General features: G+C 42.5%; 1 protein-coding gene across 1 annotated transcript in view; it reads left to right on the top strand.

The window, feature by feature from the left end:
• dnah9l (dynein, axonemal, heavy polypeptide 9 like) overlaps positions 1-26,227 on the top strand; it is a gene marked incomplete at both ends in the record, with an annotated part of 232,995 nt that overhangs the window by 20,101 nt on the left and 186,667 nt on the right. Inside the window, 14 exons of the mRNA XM_080438924.1 lie at positions 653-820; positions 1,567-1,683; positions 4,538-4,675; positions 5,875-5,999; positions 6,187-6,382; positions 7,131-7,235; positions 7,713-7,904; positions 11,742-11,942; positions 13,998-14,327; positions 14,826-14,903; positions 18,363-18,418; positions 21,327-21,447; positions 22,723-22,892; positions 25,743-25,965. Of these exons, the coding sequence (XP_080295050.1) occupies positions 653-820; positions 1,567-1,683; positions 4,538-4,675; positions 5,875-5,999; positions 6,187-6,382; positions 7,131-7,235; positions 7,713-7,904; positions 11,742-11,942; positions 13,998-14,327; positions 14,826-14,903; positions 18,363-18,418; positions 21,327-21,447; positions 22,723-22,892; positions 25,743-25,965 (2,220 nt within the window). The remainder of the gene's footprint in view (positions 1-652; positions 821-1,566; positions 1,684-4,537; positions 4,676-5,874; positions 6,000-6,186; positions 6,383-7,130; positions 7,236-7,712; positions 7,905-11,741; positions 11,943-13,997; positions 14,328-14,825; positions 14,904-18,362; positions 18,419-21,326; positions 21,448-22,722; positions 22,893-25,742; positions 25,966-26,227) is intronic.

Here is a 26,227-nt window from a genome sequence, read left to right as displayed (position 1 = left end):
TCAGGTGAAGAACTAGACCATCATTATGATGCTAACCTTCAGGTGAAGAACTAGAACATCATTATGGTGCTAACCTTCAGATGAAGAACATTTAAACAATAGAAGAACTAGACCATCATTATGGTGCTAACCTTCAGATGAAGAACTAGACCATCATTATGGAGCTAACCTTCAGGTGAAGAACTAGAACATCATTATGGTGCTAACCTTCAGATGAAGAACATTTAAACAATAGAAGAACTAGACCATCATTATGGTGCTAACCTTCAGATGAAGAACTAGACCATCATTATGGAGCTAACCTTCAGATGAAGAACTAGACCATCATTATGGAGCTAACCTTCAGGTGAAGAACTAGAACATCATTATGGTGCTAACCTTCAGATGAAGAACATTTAAACAATAGCATGGTCTCTCACACAGTGTTCTAGACAGTCTACACGGTACTGTCATACTGTCAGAGTTGAGGGGGTCCTTTGAGAAGCATTGCTCTCTCTCACTCCTTAATGTAGGAGCTGTTTGCCTCAGCTCTGGACTTCCTGAAGCTGTAATGTAATGTAATGTAATGTAATGTAATGTAATGTAATGTAATGTAATATATGTAATGTAATGTAATGAGAAGCATTGCTCTCTCACACTCTCCTTGCTGTAGGAGCTGTTTGCCTCGGCTCTGGACTTCCTGAAGCTGGAGAAGATGGAGCTGGGAGGTTCCAGAGGGAAGGTCCTCAGTGACATGGTGTTCACCATGAACGAGGAGTTCCATGATGGATGGAGAACCCTGAGGGAGAGCAAGTACGACCCTCTGGACTACAACAAGGACGTATGTACCAGGAACCCACCATCACTTTATTAGTCATTTCCCTATTAAACCCCTATACTGGACTACAACAAGGACGTATGTACAGAGAACCCACCATCACTTTATTAGTCACTTTCCCTATACCCCTACATACTTACATTTCCCTATACATGCTTACATAAAGAATATGAAATACCGTTCCCACAGTGCAACATGAAACATCAAGCCAAAAGACCAAAACTACACAAAGCAACACAAACAAAAAGGTTTTTAAAACCCAATATGTATGACCTTCAATTCATGTAAAAGTGACCAGCACAGCTCCTATAGGTAAAGTGTCACATGGTGCAATCCTTTAAAAAGGTTACTAGCACAGTTTTAGCTAAAGTAAAGTGCTTTTCATCATGTCAACCAGTAAGGCCTCATTTACCTCTGTTTCACATCAAGGATGTATTTATGTAACAGAACATGTTGTAGTATTCATATTCAGGGGTTCCTGGGAGACTACAGGCGTCTGATGGAACATGTTGTATTATTCATATTCAGGGGTTCCTGGGAGACTACAGGCGTCTGATGGAACATGTTGTATTATTCATATTCAGGGGTTCCTGGGAGACTACAGGCGTCTGATGGAACATGTATTATTCATATTCAGGGGTTCCTGGGTGACTACAGGCGTCTGATGGAACATGTTGTATTATTCATATTCAGGGGTTCCTGGGAGACTACAGGCGTCTGATGGAACATGTTGTATTATTCATATTCAGGGGTTCCTGGGAGACTACAGGCGTCTGATGGATCAGAACAGAGACTTTGACCAGAGGTTGGGGACCGTCCTCAACCTGGCCTTCCAGCACTCTAAAGGCCTGGAGGCCTCCTTTAAGGTACTATACACCTCCTTATGCACCTCCTTTAAGGTACTATACACCTCCTTATGCACCTCCTTTAAGGTACTATACACCTCCTTATGCACCTCCTTTAAGGTACTCTACACCTCCTTATGCACCTCCTTTAAGGTACAATACACCTCCTTATGCACCTCCTTTAAGGTACTATACACCTCCTTATGCACCTCCTTTAAGGTACTATACTCCTCCTTATGCACCTCCTTTAAGGTACTATACACCTCCTTATGCACCTCCTTTAAGGTACTATACACCTCCTTATGCACCTCCTTTAAGGTACAATACACCTCCTTATGCACCTCCTTTAAGGTACTATACACCTCCTTATGCACCTCCTTTAAGGTACTATACACCTCCTTATGCACCTCCTTTAAGGTACTATACACCTCCTTATGTTCCTCCTTTAAGGTACTATACACCTCCTTATGCACCTCCTTTAAGGTACTATACACCTCCTTATGTTCCTCCTTTAAGGTACTGATATACCTCCTTATACCTCCTTGTGTACCTCCTTTAAGGTACTATACACCTCCTTATGCACCTCCTTTAAGGTACTATACACCTCCTTATGCACCTCCTTTAAGGTACTATACACCTCCTTATGCACCTCATTTAAGGTACTATACACCTCCTTATGTTCCTCCTTTAAGGTACTATACACCTCCTTATGCACCTCCTTTAAGGTACTATACACTTCCCTATGTTCCTCCTTTAAGGTACTATACACCTCCTTATGCTCCTCCTTTAAGGTACTATACACCTCCTTATGCACCTCCTTTAAGGTACTATACACCTCCTTATGCACCTCCTTTAAGGTACTCTACACCTCCTTATGCACCTCCTTTAAGGTACTATACACCTCCTTATGCACCTCCTTTAAGGTACTATACACCTCCTTATGCACCTCCTTTAAGGTACTATACACCTCCTTATGCACCTCCTTTAAGGTACTATACACCTCCTTATGCACCTCCTTTAAGGTACTATACACCTCCTTATGCACCTCCTTTAAGGTACTATACACCTCCTTATGTTCCTCCTTTAAGGTACTGATACACCTCCTTATGTTCCTCCTTTAAGGTACTATACACCTCCTTATGTTCCTCCTTTAAGGTACTATACACCTCCTTATGCACCTCCTTTAAGGTACTATACACCACCTTATGTTCCTCCTTTAAGGTACTATACACCTCCTTATGCACCTCCTTTAAGGTAATATAAAACCTCCTTATGCACCTCCTTTAAGGTACTATACACTTCCCTATCTTCCTCCTTTAAGGTACTATACACCTCCTTATGCTCCTCCTTTAAGGTACTATACACCTCCTTATGCACCTCCTTTAAGGTACTATACACCTCCTTATGCACCTCCTTTAAGGTACTCTACACCTCCTTATGCACCTCCTTTAAGGTACTATACACCTCCTTATGCACCTCCTTTAAGGTACTATACACCTCCTTATGCACCTCCTTTAAGGTACTATACACCTCCTTATGTTCCTCCTTTAAGGTACTATACACCTCATTATGTTCCTCCTTAAAGGTACTATACACCTCCTTATGCACCTCCTTTAAGGTACTATACACCTCCTTATGTTCCTCCTTTAAGGTACTATACACCTCCTTATGCACCTCCTTTAAGGTACTATAAAACCTCCTTATGCACCTCCTTTAAGGTACTGTACACCTCCTTATGTTCCTCCTTTAAGGTACTGATACACCTCCTTTAACCTCCTTATGTACCTCCTTTAAGGTACTGATACACCTCCTTATGTTCCTCCTTTAAGGTACTATACACCTCCTTATGTTCCTCCTTTAAGGTACTATACACCTCCTTACGCACCTCCTTTAAGGTACTATACACCTCCTTATGTTCCTCCTTTAAGGTACTATACACCTCCTTATGCACCTCCTTTAAGGTACTATACACCTCCTTATGCACCTCCTTTAAGGTACTATACACCTCTTTATGTTCCTCCTTTAAGGTACTATACACCTCCTTACGTTCCTCCTTTAAGGTACTATACACCTCCTTACGCACCTCCTTTAAGGTACTATACACCTCCTTATGCACCTCCTTTAAGGTACTCTACACCTCCTTATGCACCTCCTTTAAGGTACTATACACCTCCTTATGTTCCTCCTTTAAGGTACTGATACACCTCCTTATGTTCCTCCTTTAAGGTACTATACACCTCCTTATGTTCCTCCTTTAAGGTACTATACACCTCCTTATGCACCTCCTTTAAGGTACTATACACCTCCTTATGTTCCTCCTTTAAGGTACTATACACCTCCTTATGCACCTCCTTTAAGGTACTATACACCTCCTTATGTTCCTCCTTTAAGGTACTATACACCTCCTTATGCACCTCCTTTAAGGTACTATACACCTCCTTATGTTCCTCCTTTAAGGTACTATACACCTCCTTATGCACCTCCTTTAAGGTACTATACACCTCCTTATGCACCTCCTTTAAGGTACTATACACCTCCTTATGCACCTCCTTGAAGGTACTATACACCTCCTTATGTTCCTCCTTTAAGGTACTATACACCTCCTTATGCACCTCCTTTAAGGTACTATACACCTCCTTATGTTCCTCCTTTAAGGTACTATACACCTCCTTATGCTCCTCCTTTAAGGTACTATACACCTCCTTATGCACCTCCTTTAAGGTATTACATGCACCTCATTTAATACACCTCCTTATACACCTGCTTTAAGGTACACTAACATACAAATACCTCCTTTAAGAGTGTGTGTGTGTGTGTGTGTGTGTGTGTGTGTGTGTGTGTGTGTGTGTGTGTGTGTGTGTGTGTGTGCGCCCAGCTGTTGCAGATCTTCGGCAGTCTGCTGGACAGACCCAGGATCAACCAGCTGTTCTCCCCGAACTACAGCCTTCTGCTCAGCATGTTCAACCAGGAGATACAGACCTGTCAGCTGATCCTAGACCAGCACAGAGAACAGGTTAGTCCATGTTCTATAGATACAGACATGTCAGCTGATCCTAGACCAGCACAGAGAACAGGTTAGTCCATGTTCTATAGGAGATACAGACCTGTCAGCTGATCCTAGACCAGCACAGAGAACAGGTTAGTCCATGTTCTATAGATACAGACCTGTCAGCTGATCCTAGACCAGCACAGAGAACAGGTTAGTCCATGTTCTATAGGAGATACAGACCTGTCAGCTGATCCTAGACCAGCACAGAGAACAGGTTAGTCCATGTTCTATAGATACAGACCTGTTAGCTGATCCTAGACCAGCACAGAGAACAGGTTAGTCCATGTTCTATAGGAGATACAGACCTGTCAGCTGATCCTAGACCAGCACAGAGAACAGGTTAGTCCATGTTCTATAGACCATATTCACATGGCGGCCATATTGCTATTAAGTTAATGAGATGCCACCCCCGGCACTGTCAACGTAAAGGGGGGGGGGGGGGGGGTCGGGGGGCTGTCGACATATTCCTATCCGCCATCGTCAGCCCAAAAATCTTCATTTTGCGTCTTGCGCTGATCTTAAAGGGAATGGCAGCCTGTACTCTGATCTTAAAGGGAATGGCAGCCTGTACTCTGATCTTAAAGGGAATGGCAGCCTGTACTCTGATCTTAAAGGGAATGGCAGCCTGTACTCTGATCTTAAAGGGAATGGCAGCCTGTACTCTGATCTTAAAGGGAATGGCAGCCTGTACTCTGATCTTAAAGGGAATGGCAGCCTGTACTCTGATCTTAAAGGGAATGGCAGTCTGTACTCTGATCTTAAAGGGAATGGCAGCCTGTACTCTGATCTTAAAGGGAATGACAGCCTGTACTCTGATCTTAAAGGGAATGGCAGCCTGTACTCTGATCTTAAAGGGAATGGCAGCCTGTACTCTGATCTTAAAGGGAATGGCAGCCTGTACTCTGATCTTAAAGGGAATGGCAGCCTGTACTCTGATCTTAAAGGGAATGACAGCCTGTACTCTGATTGGATTGATTAACGTAACGCCCAAACACACCCACGACTAATTCAGGGGCGTGTTACTGTGTAGCGTCTTGGTGCAGTGTGCATAGACCCACCATAATAACTACATGGTATTGGTCACGCCTCCACGTCTTAAATTAACTGCATGTGTGTGTGTGTTAAGTTGTGTAGTTGCAGACAGGGTGTGTTATGTTGTGTAGTTGCAGACAGGTTGTGCGTTCCTGGACAAGAACCTTCCTGCTGTGTCTGGAAACCTGAAATGGTCTCAGGAGCTCCGAGACCTGATCCTGACCCATAGGACCCACCTCAACATGATAGTACACATGTATGTACACACACACACACACACACACACACACACACACACACACACACACACACACACACACACACACACACACACACACACACACACACACACACACACACTGCATATGGATGAAGGGACCCCCATTGGTGTCTACAGACCTGTGTGTGTGTGTGTGTGTGTGTGTGTGTGTGCGCTCGTTCAGGCCTCTGGGCGGTGCAGAAGCAGACGAGGTTCTCCAGAACAGTGAGCGGGTTCTTCAGGTTCTGGAGCGTCTAGACCAGGACCTGGTGTCCTCCTGGACCAGAGGACTCGAGGACATCTGTCTGTCTCACCTGGAGGAACCTCTGATGGTCCTGGACCAGGAGACAGGCCTGTTCCAGGTCAACTTCCACCCTGCTGTAAGTTATCAACCACAGCCTAACCCCCTGTGATCCATGTTTACATCAACCACAGCCTAACCCTCTGTGATCCATGTTTACATCAACCACAGCCTAACCCCCTGTGATCCATGTTTACATCAACCACAGCCTAACCCCCTGTGATCCATGTTTACATCAACCACAGCCTAACCCCCTGTGATCCATGTTTACATCAACCACAGCCTAACCCTCTGTGATCCATGTTTACATCAACCACAGCCTAACCCCCTGTGATCCATGTTTACATCAACCACAGCCTAACCCCCTGTGATCCATGTTTACATCAACCACAGCCTAATGTGATCCATGTTTACATCAACCACAGCCTAACCCCCTGTGATCCATGTTTACATCAACCACAGCCTAATGTGATCCATGTTTACATCAACCACAGCCTAACCCCCTGTGATCCATGTTTACATCAACCACAGCCTAACCCTCTGTGATCCATGTTTACATCAACCACAGCCTAACCCTCTGTGATCCATGTTTACATCAACCACAGCCTAACCCTCTGTGATCCATGTTTACATCAACCACAGCCTAACCCTCTGTGATCCATGTTTACATCAACCACAGCCTAACCCTCTGTGATCCATGTTTACATCAACCACATGTGATGTCTCATGTCATGTGATGTCTCATGTCATGTGATGTCTCATGTCATGTGATGTCTCATGTCATGTGATGTCTCATGTCATGTGATATGTCATCCCTTCCTCTCTAGTTGACGTCGGTGTTGAGGGAGGTGAAGTATTTAAGTCTGCTGAAGAACGACAACATTCCTAAAGCTGCTCTACAACTGTTCTCTAAGAGAGAGACTCTATACATGGTGAGTTAACAGATCTATAGACCCTATACATGGTGAGTTAACAGATCTATAGACCCTATACATGGTGAGTTAACAGATCTATAGACCCTATACATGGTGAGTTAACAGATCTATAGACTCTACTGATCAGAGCAATGGTCACAGAGTTATGTCCATTTGAAATGTTAAACGCTGCTGTAGCACTGCTGTAACACTGCTGTGTTACAGACAAGTTTGGTGCGGATTCGAGCAATACTGTGTGTGTGCGTGTGTGTGTGTACAGTACAGTCAGACCCTGACCCAGGTGTGTGTGTGTGTGTGTGTGTGTGTGTGTGTGTGTGTGTACAGTAAGACCCTGACCTGTGTGTGTGAACAGTACAGTCAGACCCTGACCTGTGTGTGTGTGTGTGTGTGTGTGTGTGAACAGTACAGTCAGACCCTGACCTCTGTGTGTGTGTGTGTGTGTGTGTGTGTGTGTGTGTGTGTGTGTGTTAACAGTACAGTCAGACCCTGACCCAGGTGGCCCAGTGGTACAACAGGCTCCACAGCACCATCCTGGCTGTAGAGCTGGGTCTGGTCCGGGAGGAGATGGAGCGGACCAGACAGCAGCTGGAGCCCACTCTGAGCCGGCTGACCTGGGCCCAGGATGACCTGTGGGACTACATCCAGACCACCAGAGACCTGGTCCAGGTACTGTTTACATCCAGACCACCAGAGACCTGGTCCAGGTACTGTTTACATCTGTAGTATATAGACCACTAGAGCAGGCCTTCTCAAAGTGGGTGCCGTGAGACCCTAGGGTGCTTTGCCGCAAGTCCAGGGGTGCCTGTTTAACCACCAACATCTCAGACCTTCTATACTCAGTATGAAGGACCTGAGTTGCACTTTACTTTGCCTCCATCTCCAGGATTTTATTTTCCTTTGCGTTTTGCTCAAAAATCAGAGCCTGGACCAGGCTGTTGAGATTTTTGGCATATTAAGTGGGAGTCCACCTTTCATTTCCCCAACCAACCAGAGTGCAGTGGGCGTCGCTCCAAATGTTGTGACGTCAGGGCTCTCAATACTGCACATTTGGGGAGGAGGAGGGGCGCGGGGCGGGGCGGGGCGGGGCGGGACGGGCGCACAGATTGTTTTCACCGGAGATTTAGAATCCGCCCCGATAGACCAGATATCAGACGTGCTGGGGCAGGCTACACTTACTTACTTTTACTTGGTGCGTTCTTTTTCAGCACACCAAGTACACCAAGTACACCAAGTACACCAAGTACACCAAGTACACAAAGTACACCAAGTACACCAAGTACACCAAGTACACCAAGGGTGCGTTCGGATATTGCGCACCGGAGCGCACTCGCCTATTAGTTGGTATTGGCCAGTGCGCTCAGTGCTGTATTTCCGAACGCACCCCAAGTCTCTTCACCAAAAATAGCGATCTACAAGCTCACGACGCGTTGTGAGCTTGTAGATCAGCTATTTTTGGTGAATGTTCCTCCCCGAATAGGGATGCTAGAGTTTAAGTGGTTAAACGCCGAGTATAAAAGTTATTTTCAATCTGTCTTAATGTAATGTAAACAGATATGTAAACAGATCTTAATGTTATGTAAACAGATCTTAATGTAATGTAAACAGATATGTAAACAGATCTTAATGTAAACAGATCTTAATGTAAACAGATATGTAAACAGATCTTAATGTAAACAGATCTTAATGTAATGTAAACAGATATGTAAACAGATCTTAATGTAATGTAAACATATATGTAAGCAGATCTTAATGTAATGTAAACATATATGTAAGCAGATCTTAATGTAATGTAAACAGATATGTAAACAGATCTTAATGTAATGTAAACAGATATGTAAACAGATATGTAAACAGATCTTAATGTAATGTAAACAGATATGTAAACAGATCTTAATGTAAACAGATATTCTCTCAGGTTTTCCTCGTGACAAACTGTATCTTAGGGGAAACGATTTACATATTTGCAAACCGTTAATATGACATAAATGTAAGGTGCTGTAAAGTAACAATGTCATTCAGGGGTGTTATTTAACTAAAAATATTTGAGAACCTCTAGAGACCTGGTGATCTACAAGCTCACATGTGTCGTATTGTGTTTTGATTAGGGATGGGTATCGTTAGGATTTTTACGAGTCCGGTTCCGGTTCCGGTTCTGCTTATCGGATCCGGTTCCTATCGGTTCCATTACATTACATTACAGTCATTTAGCAGACGCTTTTATCCAAAGCGACTTACAATAAGTGCATTCAACATAGGTAGGGAACGAAAACTACTAATCACCAGAAGTCTGAAGTGCATTTGCTGCAAAAACAAGCAACCAAGAGTATACCTAGCGCTAAGGTAAAAGTGCAATATATCAGCCACCTACTTTCTTAAACAGATGAGACAAAATAGCTAAATCAAATGAGCAGGAGCTAAAACAAATAATTGTATCGACTAAACAAGATCCAATAAACAATACAACAATAGAAAACAAGCGTTCGTACAACTAGTTAACAACAAGTAGGTCAGGCAAAGAGGAAGGGTAGTGTTTCCTGAAGAGGTGGGTTCCATATTTCGGTTCCAAAATGGTAAAAAAATAAGAGGTCAAATGTTTATTTAATAGAGATGCACCGAATGGAAGATTCTTGGCCGAAACCGAATACCGAATACAGGAAACACTTGGCCGAAGACCGAATAGCCGGAAATGATTAATTACAAAAAAATATATATAATTTTTTTCTTTTTTTTTTTTTGTACCATTGCTGTCATGGCTGTGCCTCTGTTGTAGAGCTACATGATTATGGCAAAACTTATCATAACTATAATGGGTCCACATTGAGATCAGTTATTTAAAACATATTTATTTATTGTGTAGAATTATTGATTTACTATTGTGTAGTAATAAAATACAATATGCCTCAAAACATCACCCTGCCATATTCAAGAAATTAAAACAAATATTGAATAGCCTAGCAAAAGGCATTATAATGTCTGCAGTTGCATTATTGCACACAGCCAAAATGCATCAATAATATTAGGTCTGCCATTCCTTCCTTTTGAAGAAGTTACTTTCAGTTTCATTTTTGAAAGACACAGACACACAGACACAGACACACACACACACACACACACACACACACACACACACACACACACACACACTCAAACAGAAGCGTTCACAGCTGGTGTTAATTATTTTGCCCTGCGCAGGCTCTTAACTAGCGCTGGTTTTCCTACTGATGTTACACCCTCTGACATGTGGATTCTAGTTTTCAAGGTGACAACAGCAAATCTTGGTTACAAAGTTTTCAGGGCAGACTATTCCTTCTCTTACTACTTCAGTTGAGACGGTGGTGAGTGAGGGGAGGGGGGGGGGGGGTGCGGGGAGGAATGTGTCTGGGCTGAGTTTGCCCGGAGGAGCAGCAGCTCTACTCCTCCATACAGAGAGACGCAACTGATGTATACTTCTCCATACAACGGTGTTTTACCGGATTTGTGATTTTTGATCAGATTGTGCTGTTTGTGTAGGACTTCTAAACGCCTTTGTTTGAACGGCTTCTAGCGTGTCTAGGAACCGATATGCAGAACCGAAATTACATATTTTGTATGGGTACCCGGTACCGACCATTTCTTTATCGGTTCCTACTTGGAACCGTATTTCGGTACCCAACCCTAGTTTTGATATTTTTTGCAGAATTTGCCTGTTTTCGTCAAATGATTTCCTGACGTCAGAGTGATCCCAATCCTAATATTTGGTTTTGAACCCAAAATCCAAATCTGATCAGATAGGGATTACAAGTTTTGAACTTGTGGGCCCAGAGTATCTTTAAGGAATACCCCACACAAGAAATGTCTTTATTTATATCGTTTACCTACCTACACTTCTTGGCTAAACCGGCTCATGCACAAGAGACGCACGTGCCTGGGCGCTCGTGTGCATGTTAATGAGCTCCGGTTGAACCCTACGGGCACGCCCATGAACCCTACGGCCACGCCCATGCACATTCTTCACTTGTTTGAACCGGAAGGGTTTTAAAAGTTTATTTTCATGGTAACCTTTTTCAGCGTATTTCGGTAGAAGAGTCTTATATCATAATACGAGCGGTGTTTTGAACTTTATGGACTTAATTTTTTTATATAGTTTTGCTGCTGTTAATTTGTTGTTTTTTTTCTAAATTTTTGGATTCTTTATTCACCATTAAGGAATGTTTTAAAACTAAAACTCGGGTTGGTAAACCATAGAAATAAACTCCTGTAAAGACCAGACCTGGCCGGGGGTTGAGTTCTTGTGTCTCTCTGTCCCACAGTGGTGTCCAGTCTAACCCTGTATTTCTCTCTCCCACCACTAGGGGGTGTCCAGTCTAACCCTGTATTTCTCTGTCCCACCACTAGGGGGTGTCCAGTCTAACTCTGTATTTCTCTGTCCCACCACTAGGGGGTGTCCAGTCTAACCCTGTATTTCTCTGTCCCACCACTAGGGGGTGTCCAGTCTAACTCTGTATTTCTCTGTCCCACCACTAGGGGGTGTCCAGTCGTGTCCAGCAGAGTAAGGACAACGTGGAGGCCATCCAATCACTGATGGGGAAGTTCAGCCACCAGGCCTTCATCACCAGGAAGAGCAGGAACACGGCCCTCCTCATCCTCTCTGACATGGACGAGTGTTTCACCAAGCAGTACACACTTATTACCAAGACTGGAGAGCACACACACAACCTGCTGCAGGTACACACACACACACACACACACACACACACACACACACACACACACACACACACACACACACACACACACACACACACACACACACACACACACACACACAAACACTTGAAATATTCATTTATGTCCACATAAACAGAAGTACAAGATGTACAAAGGACATAAACACTGCCAGTGCAGTCAGATGAAGGGAAAACAGCCAGTTACAAAGTGCATGTAAAGCAGAGCATTGTTACATACAAAACAAAAGATGGCATACTAAAGGAAACAACGCCTCCTCCACATTGAGCGTCTTCCTATAATAGCTGATATTGAGCAGTACCTTGCTAATTGTTTAGCCCTCCTTTTGGAGAGGCCGGCCATTTGAAGGCCCCTCACAACCAACTTGTGTCCTAGACTACCAAAGATAAAAACCAAAAGTTTACATCTGTAGCCTAGCTGAGAGATGGTCTGCTCTAGCTGATGATATTTCAGCACTTTGGTTAGGAAGGCTTCCTCTAAGCTGTAATCAAACGTACAGCCGACCTCGAGAATGAACACCTCCCTATGGTTTTCATTAACAACAATGACATCAGGGGTGTTAGCTGAAATGTTAGAGAACACAGAATCATCATTACACAGGCTAAACATGGTGTAATGTTAGAGAACACAGAATCATCATTACACAGGCTAAACATGGTGTAATGTTAGAGAACACAGAATCATCATTACACAGGCTAAACATGGTGTAATGTTAGAGAACACAGAATCATCATTACACAGGTTAAACATGGTGTAATGTTAGAGAACACAGAGTCATCATTACACAGGCTAAACATGGTGTAATGTTAGAGAACACAGAATCATCATTACACAGGTTAAACATGGTGTAATGTTAGAGAACACAGAATCATCATTACACAGGCTAAACATGGTGTAATGTTAGAGAACACAGAATCATCATTACACAGGCTAAACATGCTCGGCGGGGCTTAAGCGGTTGGTGCCGCACATTCCGGTTAAATGGTTTAACTGTCCCGTACTGTCCCGTACCTGTAGCCAGCCACCTGTAGCCAGGCCTGGAGGATTTGAGAACCTTTAACCACTTAAACCTTGTTGATCCCCCTATTCTGAGGGGATCATTCACCAAACAGAGCCCATCTACAAGCTTGTAGATCTGATATTTGAGAGACTGAGGGTCTAAATGTTTAAACTGAAGTGATATCCATGAATTACAAATGTTATCAAAGTATACTGTATTACTGCGGCAACCTAGAGCATTGGTGCCCAAACTAGGGGTCGGCACCACCATGGGGGTCCCCAGATGATCAGCTTAATGTGCAACATAGTTTTCTCACTCAGTAAACAAACCAACATACAGTATAAGTGGATACAGTCTATCTGCACATTTATAAAGTTACAATTTAATGACTTTTAAGACCTTTTTAAATAATGCTCTTGAGTAAAATTGGCCAAATATTACGTAAGAAAGATGCAAACATTGTGAAAATAGATGATCTGCTCACAACGCCTCAGAGTGACATTTAGATTGACCAAAGTTGATATATCCGAATGTAATGTCTCAACTCCTACACTTTTTGGGGGTCCCCAGTTCACATATAATTATTTTGGGGGGTCCCCAGTTCACATATCATTATTTTGGGGGGTCCCCAGTTCACATATCATTATTTTGGGGGGTCCCCAGTTCACACAGGATTATTTTGAGGGGTCCCCAGTTCACATATGATTATTTAGGGGGGTCCCTGTGCCCTGAAAGGTGTGACTGAAAGGTGTGACTGAAAGTGTATGAATGTATATCCCTGCACTATACCTGCACCCACTGATCTTGGTACATAGAAATTGATCTATTGAAGATTCTGACTTTCAAATGTACATATTTTTTGTTTTGATTGTATTGCTGTATTGTTGTATTATGCTTTCTGCTTTGGCAATGTAAACGTATGTTTTCTCATGCCAATAAAGCCCTTTGAATTGAATTGAATTGAATTGACTGAAAGGTGTGAGAACCACTGGACTGACCCCCCCCCCCCCCCCCCCTCTCTCCCTCTCCTCCAGGAGAACCAGTCTCTGCTGGGCGTCTCGGCCCCTGAGGGCCCAGAGTGGCGTTGCTACACGGAGCACATAGACCGCATGGTGCTGGTCAGCCTGCAGGGGGCGGTGCGTTGCTCGCTGCAGTACTTTGTGGAGAACACCGGAGGCAGCGTCTCGCCGCTGTTCGAGGTTCAGCTGGTCCTCAACGGCAAGGAGATGACCTTTGACCCCTCGCTGGACCCCAGCCGCGAAGGCAACTTCTACGACAGCGTGGACCACATGGTGACGGACATCTGCAGCATGGCCTCCTACATACCCAGGGTGGCCAAACACAAGCAGATGGACGACTACCAGGTGAGGAGGGGAAAAAAAAACTAAAAAGTAAAGTATCAATACTGCAATGTAGAAATACTCTGTTACAAGTCAAAGTCCGGAATTCAAAATTTACTTGAGTAAAAGTACGATAAAAGTGCAGTAAAAGTGCTAAAATGATTGAAAATAGCAGATCTGCATCACGACGCGTTGTGAGCTTGTAGATCGGCTATTTTCAAGTAGCCTATGTATAACATAGGGCTAAAGTGGTTAATGTATGTTTTATAATATACTCATTTATATCTGCAAAGTAACTAGTAACTAAAGTTTTCAAATAATTGTAGAGGAGTAAAAGCACAATATTTTCCTCAGAGATGTAGTGGCGTAGAAGTACCTCAAAATTGTGCTTAAGTATAGTCCTTGAGTAAATGTACTTAGTTACTTTTCAGTTTCCTAACTTTTTGTGAGGAGTTTTATATGAACATGATAATACTGTAGCTGATTATAATAAACACAACGTTGTTCTTCCTCGTTTCCAAGTCGGACATCAATGAGATGGCTGAGCTGGCAGATCTGTGCCACATCATCCGCTCACGCGCGCGCATCGCCATCGCTAAGGTGAGTGTTGGTTCACATTCTCCTCTTTGTGCTTCAGCCTAATTTGTACTTTTGTGTCGAAAACTAGAATTATTATATTTTCAAAACAAACTATTTTCAGATTTAAAAAAAAAAGAAATTAAACAATGATTTTCCCTGAAATTCTATTTAGTTTGTTTGTTTTGCATTGTTAATTCTACTACATTTTCAGCCCATGGACCCCTTAGCTGAGAGAGAGATGAAGCAGGGACCCCTTAGCTGAGAGAGAGATGAAGCAGGGACCCCTTAGCAGAGAGAGAGAGATGAAACAGGGACCCCTTAGCAGAGAGGGAGATGAAACAGGGACCCCTTAGCTGAGATAGAGATGAAGCAGGGACCCCTTAGCTGAGATAGAGATGAAGCAGGGACCCCTTAGCTGAGAGAGAGATGAAGCAGGGACCCCTTAGAGAGAGAGAGAGAGATGAAGCAGGGACCCCTTAGCAGAGAGAGAGATGAAGCAGGGACCCCTTAGAGAGAGAGAGAGAGAGAGATGAAGCAGGGACCCCTTAGCTGAGAGAGAGATGAAGCAGGGACCCCTTAGAGAGAGAGAGAGATGAAGCAGGGACCCCTTAGCAGAGAGAGAGAGAGATGAAGCAGGGACCCCTTAGCAGAGAGACAGAGATGAAGCAGGGACCCCTTAGCTGAGAGAGAGATGAAGCAGGGACCCCTTAGCAGAGAGACAGAGATGAAGCAGGGACCCCTTAGCAGAGAGACAGAGATGAAGCAGGGACCCCTTAGCTGAGAGGGAGATGAAGCAGGGACCCCTTAGCTGAGAGAGAGATGAAACAGGGACCCCTTAGCTGAGAGACAGAGATGAAGCAGGGACCTGAGCTGGCAGGTGAAGATGAGATGAAGCAGGGACCCCTTAGAGAGAGAGAGAGATGAAGCAGGGACCCCTTAGCTGAGAGAGAGATGAAGCAGGGACCCGTTAGCAGAGAGAGAGAGATGAAACAGGGACCCCTTAGCAGAGAGGGAGATGAAACAGGGACCCCTTAGCTGAGATAGAGATGAAGCAGGGACCCCTTAGCTGAGATAGAGATGAAGCAGGGACCCCTTAGCTGAGAGAGAGATGAAGCAGGGACCCCTTAGAGAGAGAGAGAGAGATGAAGCAGGGACCCCTTAGCAGAGAGAGGGATGAAGCAGGGACCCCTTAGAGAGAGAGAGAGAGAGAGATGAAGCAGGGACCCCTTAGCTGAGAGAGAGATGAAGCAGGGACCCCTTAGAGAGAGAGAGAGATGAAGCAGGGACCCCTTAGCAGAGAGAGAGAGAGAGATGAAGCAGGGACCCCTTAGCAGAGAGACAGAGATGAAGCAGGGACCCCTTAGCAGAGAGACAGAGATGAAGCAGGGACCCCTTAGCTGAGAGGGAGATGAAGCAGGGACCCCTTAGCAGAGAGACAGAGATGAAGCAGGGACCCCTTAGCTGAGAGGGAGATGAAGCAGGGACCCCTTAGCTGAGAGAGAGATGAAACAGGGACCCCTTAGCTGAGAGACAGAGATGAAGCAGGGACCCCTTAGCAGAGAGACAGAGATGAAGCAGGGACCCCTTAGCAGAGAGACAGAGATGAAGCAGGGACCCCTTAGCAGAGAGAGAGAGATGAAGCAGGGACCCCTTAGCAGAGAGACAGAAATGAAGCAGGGACCCCTTAGCAGAGAGGGAGATGAAGCAGGGACCCCTTAGCTGAGAGAGAGATGAAACAGGGACCCCTTAGCTGAGAGGGAGATGAAGCAGGGACCCCTTAGCTGAGAGGGAGATGAAACAGGGACCCCTTAGCAGAGAGAGAGATGAAGCAGGGACCCCTTATCTGAGAGAGAGATGAAGCAGGGACCCCTTATCTGAGAGAGAGATGAAGCAGGGACCCCTTAGCTGAGAGGGAGATGAATCAGGGACCCCTTAGCAGAGAGGGAGATGAAGCAGGGACCCCTTAGCTGAGAGGGAGATGAAGCAGGGACCCCTTAGCAGAGAGGGAGATGAAGCAGGGACCCCTTAGCTGAGAGAGAGATGAAGCAGGGACCCCCACTGTTGGATTCATGTTAAACGTGTGTTTTCTGACATTTAATGACTTAAACCCTCAATACTTTGTAAACTTGACCTCTGGCTCTGTATTGTACACCAAACCTCTCTGCTGAAAATAGCCGATCTGCTACGCGCTGTGAGCTTGTAGATCGGCTATTTTCGGCTAATGTTCCCCCCTGAATAGGGATGTGAGGGTTCAAGTGGTTCATGTAATAATAAACTAGAAAAAGTGCTCCTCGGAGCACAGGTCTCCGCCAGGTCAGGTAGGTTATTGTGGCCTCCTGGTGGCGCTATAATAGGCCAATGTGAAAAGGGTGCCATTTCTTCTTAGGCCTTGCACGACAATCGGACACTGAATTCATGATTTGAGGCATTTTGTTGAAAACGTTTGTTTTGCTAAATTAGACCTGCTGGTGGCGCTATAACAGGCCAATGTTAAAAGGGTAGCATTTGTTCCTCAACATAGTGTGAATGTGCGTGCAAAGTTTGACCGCAATCGGACGTGCGTTCATGATTTGCGGAATTTTATTCAAAACAAGCCAATAATGCAAACTTTAGATGCCAATCTTAGCCAATCAGGATGGAATATGAAAAATCAAACACATCAGTCTTGATCACATGACTATAGAGATCATGTGTACCGATTTGTGTGAAATTTGGATAAAATTGGAAGTTGTAGTATAAAATAATGTGTTGTACATAAGTCGGCCTCCTGGTGGCGCTATAAAAGGCAGATGTGAAAAATGCAGGGCAAAGGTTTTTCCTTGACCTCTAGGGAGTGTGCATACAAAGTTTTACACAGATCGGTGCAGTTATACAGTTGGTAAAAACACAAATCGGCCTGTTATAGCGCCACCATGAGGCTGATTTGAAAAATGTCAAATGGTATTTCTTCCTCTGCCTAATGGGAATGTGCGTGCAAAACTTGACGGAAATTGCATGCTGTGTTCATGATTTGAGGCATTTTGTTCAAAATGGAGCACTCCTGCAAACCTTGGAAGACATTTTTCGTCAATCAGGATGGAATATGAGAAATCTGTAAGACACTTTTTGTTTAATGACTATAGAGACAGTGTGTACCGATATGCGTGTTTTTTGGCTGGTGGCGCTATAAAAGGCCCATGAGAAAAATTTGGGGCAGAGGTTCTGAATTGGCATCCAGAGAGTGTGTGTGCACAGTTTCGCTGCGATCAAGCCAACGGTGCTGGAGATTAGCTGGTGACAGACGGACACACAGACAGACGGACGGACGGACAGGGGGAAAAACATACTCTCTCGCCATGCCTTTCGGCCTGGCGGAGACAATAAAATTAAGTCTCTATCACAAAGATTTGGCGCCCCCCCCCCACTGCAGTTCCTCTTGAAAATATGTTAGTGAACATAAAGTGAGCAATACATTTATTAGGTTGTAATGTTGGTTTTCAGGTGAAGGAATACCAGAGCTCGCTGGACAGCTACCGCTATCTCTGGACCGATGACAGGTCAGCAGAACACTTCTGTTCTTCATATTAGTTCTGTTCTTTTTTCATCTATATTGTAAAGAATTTGGGCCTCTTCCTTACTTCCTCTGTTCCATTCTGGTCAAACAGAGTAAAAAAGGTCTTAAAAGTCCTTCAATTGTCATTTTATCCACACATCCTAGACTCTTCTCTCTTCTCTAAAACACCCTGGACAACGCTCCACACGTCCTAGACTCTTCTCTCTTCTCTAAAACATCCTGGACAACGCTCCACACGTCCTAGACTCTTCTCACTTCTCTAAAACACCCTGGACAACGCTCCACACGTCCTAGACTCTTCTCTCTTCTCTAAAACACCCTGGACAACGCTCCACACGTCCTAGACTCTTCTCTCTTCTCTAAAACACCCTGGACAACGCTCCACACGTCCTAGACTCTTCTCTCTTCTCTAAAACACTCTGGACAACGCTCCACACGTCCTAGACTCTTCTCTCTTCTCTAAAACACCCTGGACAACGCTCCACACGTCCTAGACTCTTCTCCCTTCTCTAAAACACCCTGGACAACGCTCCACACATCCTAGACTCTTCTCTCTTCTCTAAAACACTCTGGACAACGCTCCACACGTCCTAGACTCTTCTCTCTTCTCTAAAACACTCTGGACAACGCTCCACACGTCCTAGACTCTTCTCTCTTCTCTAAAACATCCTGGACAACGCTCCACACGTCCTAGACTCTTCTCTCTTCTCTAAAACACCCTGGACAACGCTCCACACGTCCTAGACTCTTCTCTCTTCTCTAAAACATCCTGGACAACGCTCCATAGTTTACTGAGACACTACACTGTCTCTGTATTCTATGATCCTATAGTTTACTGAGACACTACACTGTCTCTGTATTCTATGATCCTATAGTTTACTGAGACACTACACTGTCTCTGTATTCTATGATCCTATAGTTTACTGAGACACTACACTGTCTCTGTATTCTATGATCCTATAGTTTACTGAGACACTACACTGTCTCTCTGTATTCTATGATCCTATAGTTTAGTGAGACACTACACTGTCTCTGTATTCTATGATCCTATAGTTTACTGAGACACTACACTGTCTATCTGTATTCTATGATCCTATAGTTTACTGAGACACTACACTGTCTATCTGTATTCTATGATCCTATAGTTTACTGAGACACTACACTGTCTCTCTGTATTCTATGATCCTATAGTTTAGTGAGACACTACACTGTCTCTCTGTATTCTATGATCCTATAATTTACTGAGACACTACACTGTCTCTCTGTATTCTATGATCCTATAGTTTACTGAGACACTACACTGTCTCTCTGTATTCTATGATCCTATAGTTTACTGAGACACTACACTGTCTCTGTATTCTATGATCCTATAGTTTACTGAGACACTACACTGTCTCTCTGTATTCTATGATCCTATAGTTTACTGAGACACTACACTGTCTCTCTGTATTCTATGATCCTATAGTTTACTGAGACACTACACTGTCTCTGTATTCTATGATCCTATAGTTTACTGAGACACTACACTGTCTCTCTGTATTCTATGATCCTATAGTTTACTGAGACACTACACTGTCTCTGTATTCTATGATCCTATAGTTTACTGAGACACTACACTGTCTCTCTGTATTCTATGGTCCTATAGTTTACTGAGACACTACACTGTCTCTCTGTATTCTATGATCCTATAGTTTACTGAGACACTACACTGTCTCTGTATTCTACGATCCTATAGTTTACTGAGACACTACACTGTCTCTCTGTATTCTATGATCCTATAGTTTACTGAGACACTACACTGTCTCTGTATTCTATGATCCTATAGTTTACTGAGACACTACACTGTCTCTGTATTCTATGATCCTATAGTTTACTGAGACACTACACTGTCTCTCTGTATTCTATGATCCTATAGTTTACTGAGACACTACACTGTCTCTGTATTCTATGATCCTATAGTTTACTGAGACACTACACTGTCTCTGTATTCTACGATCCTATAGTTTACTGAGACACTACACTGTCTCTCTGTATTCTATGATCCTATAGTTTACTGAGACACTACACTGTCTCTGTATTCTATGATCCTATAGTTTACTGAGACACTACACTGTCTCTCTGTATTCTATGATCCTATAGTTTACTGAGACACCACACTGTCCATCTGTATTCTATGATCCCATAGTTTACTGAGACACTACACTGTCTCTCTGTATTCTATGATCCTATAGTTTAGTGAGACACTACACTGTCTCTCTGTATTCTATGATCCTATAATTTACTGAGACACTACACTGTCTCTCTGTATTCTATGATCCCATAGTTTACTGAGACACTACACTGTCTCTCTGTATTCTATGATCCTATAGTTTAGTGAGACACTACACTGTCTCTCTGTATTCTATGATCCTATAATTTACTGAGACACTACACTGTCTCTGTATTCTATGATCCTATAGTTTACTGAGACACTACACTGTCTCTGTATTCTATGATCCTATAGTTTACTGAGACACTACACTGTCTCTGTATTCTATGATCCTATAGTTTACTGAGACACTACACTGTCTCTGTATTCTACGATCCTATAGTTTACTGAGACACTACACTGTCTCTGTATTCTATGATCCTATAGTTTACTGAGACACTACACTGTCTCTGTATTCTATGATCCTATAGTTTACTGAGACACTACACTGTCTCTGTATTCTATGATCCTATAGTTTACTGAGACACTACACTGTCTCTGTATTCTATGTATATTTTTACCATGTTTATTGTAATTCACTCTGGATAAAGAGCGTCTGATAAATGACATTATAAATGTGTTGTGTTGTGTTGTGTTGTGTTGTGTTGTGTTGTGTTGTGTTGTGTTGTGTTGTGTGTTTAAGGTCAGAGTTCATGAGACAGTTCCTGCTGTACGGTCATGTTCTGAGTACTGAGGAGGCGGAGCTTTATGCAGACTACGAACTGAAGAAGAACCCGCCCACTCTGGACAACTTCAAAGAACAGGTCTGTCTGTCTGTCTGTCTGTCTGTCTGTCTGTCTGTCTGTATCATAGTTAAACAGTCAAAAGGCCTAATGTTGTCTAGTTTTAATATGTGTCTTATTCTGTCTTCCTATCAAAGAGTGAGCCCGATTGCAGCTACTTTTGCACGTTATTTTGTTCTTGCATTGTTTTATTTTATTTTTTTGTCATTGTAAAACTATTTAGTGGAAGTCATATGATTTGACTTCATATAACAGAAGGACTGGATAAGGGACACATGCAGTATATTATATTTTATATTATATACCATATTGACCTTAAGCACTGCTTTCTTTCTTTGTTCTGTCTTGCTAAGTGTATACTTTACCCCCCTTTGTGAGGACTCAGACGATTGTGCATTATTTTTGTGAATTAATATGGTTATGCTTTACTACTTTACTACTTTACTACTTTACTACTTTACTACTTTTACTACTTTACTACTTTACTACTTTACTACTTTACTTGAACCCCTATATTAGAACAGACTCAGATTAGCTTTACTTAATAGTATTCAAAGACTTCAAAGACTCTGATGTGTGTAATGTAATGAATTTGTCTTATGACTGTGCTTTGTGTACGAGTTGGTTGGTAGTTGTTGGTCTGTACACAGACAGGGGAAGTTGTCTTTCCTACAGACACTATAAATAGGACACTTCTGTTCCCCGCAGAACACAACGCTGATGAGGGCTTGATGCCGAAAAGCGTACGTTGTTGTCTGCTCTGCAGCGTACCATGCCTTCTGGATAAATATATAGTGCCTTAAAAGGACTGTTCCCTGTGCTGGTATTCTCTTACTGAGATTTATTGTAAAGTTACTTTTCCAGACCGTGCAGCCGGTAAGAAGGTTTAGTATTGATGAAACGAGTTGGAGTCGTGCTCACACCCTTGATGTGTCTGTCTGTCTCTCAGATCAACCTGACTGACTCTCTAAACCTGTCTGACTCGCTGTACCTGTCTGTCTCTCTCTCAGATCAACCTGTCTGACTCTCTGTACCTGTCTGTCTCTCTCTCAGATCAACCTGTTTGAGTCTCTGTACCTGTCTCTCTCTCTCAGATCAACCTGACTGACTCTCTAAACCTGTCTCTCTCTCTCAGATCAACCTGTCTGACTCTCTGTACCTCTCTGACTCGCTGTACCTGTCTCTCTCTCTCAGATCAACCTGTTTGAGTCTCTGTACCTGTCTCTCTCTCTGTACCTGTCTGTCTCTCTCTCAGATCAACCTGTCTGACTCGCTGTACCTGTCTGTCTCTCTCAGATCAACCTGTTTGAGTCTCTGTATGGGCGTGTCAGTAAGCTGGAGGAGAGGAGGGTGTTCAGTGGTTGGTTACAGCTGGACGTCAAACCCTTTAAAGTCACTCTGATGAACGTCATCAAGAGATGGAGCTGGATGTTCAAAGAGCATCTACTCAACCATGTTAATGAGAGGTGCACGCACGCACGCACGCACGCACGCACGCACGCACGCACGCACGCACGCACGCACGCACGCAATCCATGCACACATGCATGCATGTGTGCATGGATTATCACAGTGGTTCTCAAACATGCTCATGTCAGGACCCCCAAATCGATACCTATTAGGCCAGAGATTGACCATTTGACCAGATCTTGTCCCAGGGACCCCCATCACGCTGCATTCACACTGAGCACAGAGCAGTTGTAAACAGTCTCTGTGGAGCTGAAAGACAGGATGTCATTATGGGAAATATGACAGATTATTCATTATAAAGACAGGATGTCATTATGGAAATATGACAGATTATTCATTATAAAGACAGGATGTCATTATGGAAATATGACAGATTATTCATTATAAAGACAGGATGTCATTATGGAAATATGACAGATTATTCATTATAAAGACAGGATGTCATTATGGGAAATATGACAGATTATTCATTATAAAGACAGGATGTCATTATGGAAATATGACAGATTATTCATTATAAAGACAGGATGTCATTATGGAAATATGACAGATTATTCATTATAAAGACAGGATGTCATTATGGAAATATGACAGATTATTCATTATAAAGACAGGATGTCATTATGGGAAATATGACAGATTATTCATTATAAAGACAGGATGTCATTATGGATAATATGACAGATTATTCATTATAAAGACAGGATGTCATTATGGGAAATATGACAGATTATTCATTATAAAGACAGGATGTCATTATGGATAATATGACAGATTATTCATTATAAAGACAGGATGTCATTATGGATAATATGACATATTATTAATTATAAAGACAGGATGTCATTATGGAAATATGACAGATTATTCATTATAAAGACAGGATGTCATTATGGATAATATGACAGATTATTCATTATAAAGACAGGATGTCATTATGGAAATATGACAGATTATTCATTATAAAGACAGGATGTCATTATGGATAATATGACATATTATTAATTATAAAGACAGGATGTCATTATGGAAATATGACAGATTATTCATTATAAAGACAGGATGTCATTATGGATAATATGACAGATTATTCATTATAAAGACAGGATGTCATTATGGATAATATGACAGATTATTCATTATAAAGACAGGATGTCATTATGGATAATATGACATATTATTAATTATAAAGACAGGATGTCATTATGGAAATATGACAGATTATTCATTATAAAGACAGGATGTCATTATGGATAATATGACAGATTATTCATTATAAAGACAGGATGTCATTATGGGAAATATGACAGATTATTCATTATAAAGACAGGATGTCATTATGGATAATATGACAGATTATTCATTATAAAGACAGGATGTCATTATGGATAATATGACAGATTATTCATTATAAAGACAGGATGTCATTATGGAAATATGACAGATTATTCATTATAAAGACAGGATGTCATTATGGATAATATGACAGATTATTCATTATAAAGACAGGATGTCATTATGGAAATATGACAGATTATTCATTATAAAGACAGGATGTCATTATGGATAATATGACATATTATTAATTATAAAGACAGGATGTCATTATGGAAATATGACAGATTATTCATTATAAAGACAGGATGTCATTATGGAAATATGACAGATTATTCATTATAAAGACAGGATGTCATTATGGATAATATGACATATTATTAATTATAAAGACAGGATGTCATTATGGAAATATGACAGATTATTCATTATAAAGACAGGATGTCATTATGGATAATATGACAGATTATTCATTATAAAGACAGGATGTCATTATGGGAAATATGACAGATTATTCATTATAAAGACAGGATGTCATTATGGATAATATGACAGATTATTCATTATAAAGACAGGATGTCATTATGGAAATATGACAGATTATTCATTATAAAGACAGGATGTCATTATGGGAAATATGACAGATTATTCATTATAAAGACAGGATGTCATTATGGAAATATGACAGATTATTCATTATAAAGACAGGATGTCATTATGGGAAATATGACAGATTATTCATTATAAGCAGTGGTGGAAAAAGTACTCCATGTTTTTACTGCAATGTAGAAATACTCTGTTACAAGTAAAAGTCCGGAATTTAACATTTACTTGAGTAAAAGTATTGGTATCAAAATGTACTTACAGTACCAAAAGTAGAAAGTACTCATTATGCAGAACGTTTCACATGCAAATGTATAAAATGTACACAAATCTCCTGAAAATAGCTGATCTACAAGCTCACAATGTGTCAGAACGCATTGTGTCTACCCTAACCTTAACCCTAACCCCTAACCCCGACCCTAACCTTAACCCTAACCCCTAACCCCGACCCTAACCATAAACCATACATGGGCAACTGGCGGCCCAGGGGCCACATGCGGCCCCCACCTTCACTTAATGAGGCCCTCAGGTTAATATCAGAATAGTGATTATATTATTGATTTCAGCTGTTATGATTCATAACATGTAAACATGACCCGCTTTAATTACTTCAGTCTATATTAGTAGCTTAATGACTAGTATTAACATTCTATTGTCTTTTTTACGTCCAATGTGTTTGTATTTAAGTTCATAAAGTTAACATAAGTACTGAATGCATTTGAAATTAAATAAAACAAAAAATAGGGAGATTAGAGGTGTCTGCTGAACAGTAACAGCAATGTGTCTCTGGAGTGAGTGTGAAATCTAGTGACCCTCTACATCACCTCCATAAACCCTAACCCAACAATGAATGATATTTCATCTTTATTTGTTTTATTGTATTTTAATTATATGACGTCTCTCCTCAGCGTTCGGGACCTGGCGGCGTTCGTGCAGGGCGCCATGCAGGGCCTGTCTGTCCCCGTGGGGGACGGGGACTACGCCGGGCTGGTGGACATCATGGGACACCTGATGTCCATCAGGGACAGACAGGTGAGCGAGGAGCAGCACTTCAAACCTCTCAAACACACTGCAGAGCTTCTGAAGACCTACGGACAGCAGCTCCCTGAGAGCGTCTACACACAGCTGGAGGTGTGTGCTCAGTAACACACACACACACACACACACACACACACACACACACACAAACACACACGAACACACGAACACACACATGTTTCACGGTGATAGAAGCGTCCAAACCTTGTTGGAGCGTGTTATTACAGACAGGGGATCACAGAACCTCAGGGACCCTTTGAACGGGTTCTACACAGAAGCGTCTATTATAAAACTCGACCCCGTTAGCAGGCCCGCAGCCTTCAGGGAGTTTGGTCTAAGTCTGGTCACCATCCGT

The sequence above is a fragment of the Gymnoscopelus braueri genome, assembly GCF_963280865.1.
Source record: "Gymnoscopelus braueri genome assembly, chromosome: 10".
NCBI lineage: Eukaryota > Metazoa > Chordata > Actinopteri > Myctophiformes > Myctophidae > Gymnoscopelus > Gymnoscopelus braueri.
Note: the sequence above shows the minus strand (reverse complement) of the source record. Positions and strands in the feature narration are given on the sequence as shown.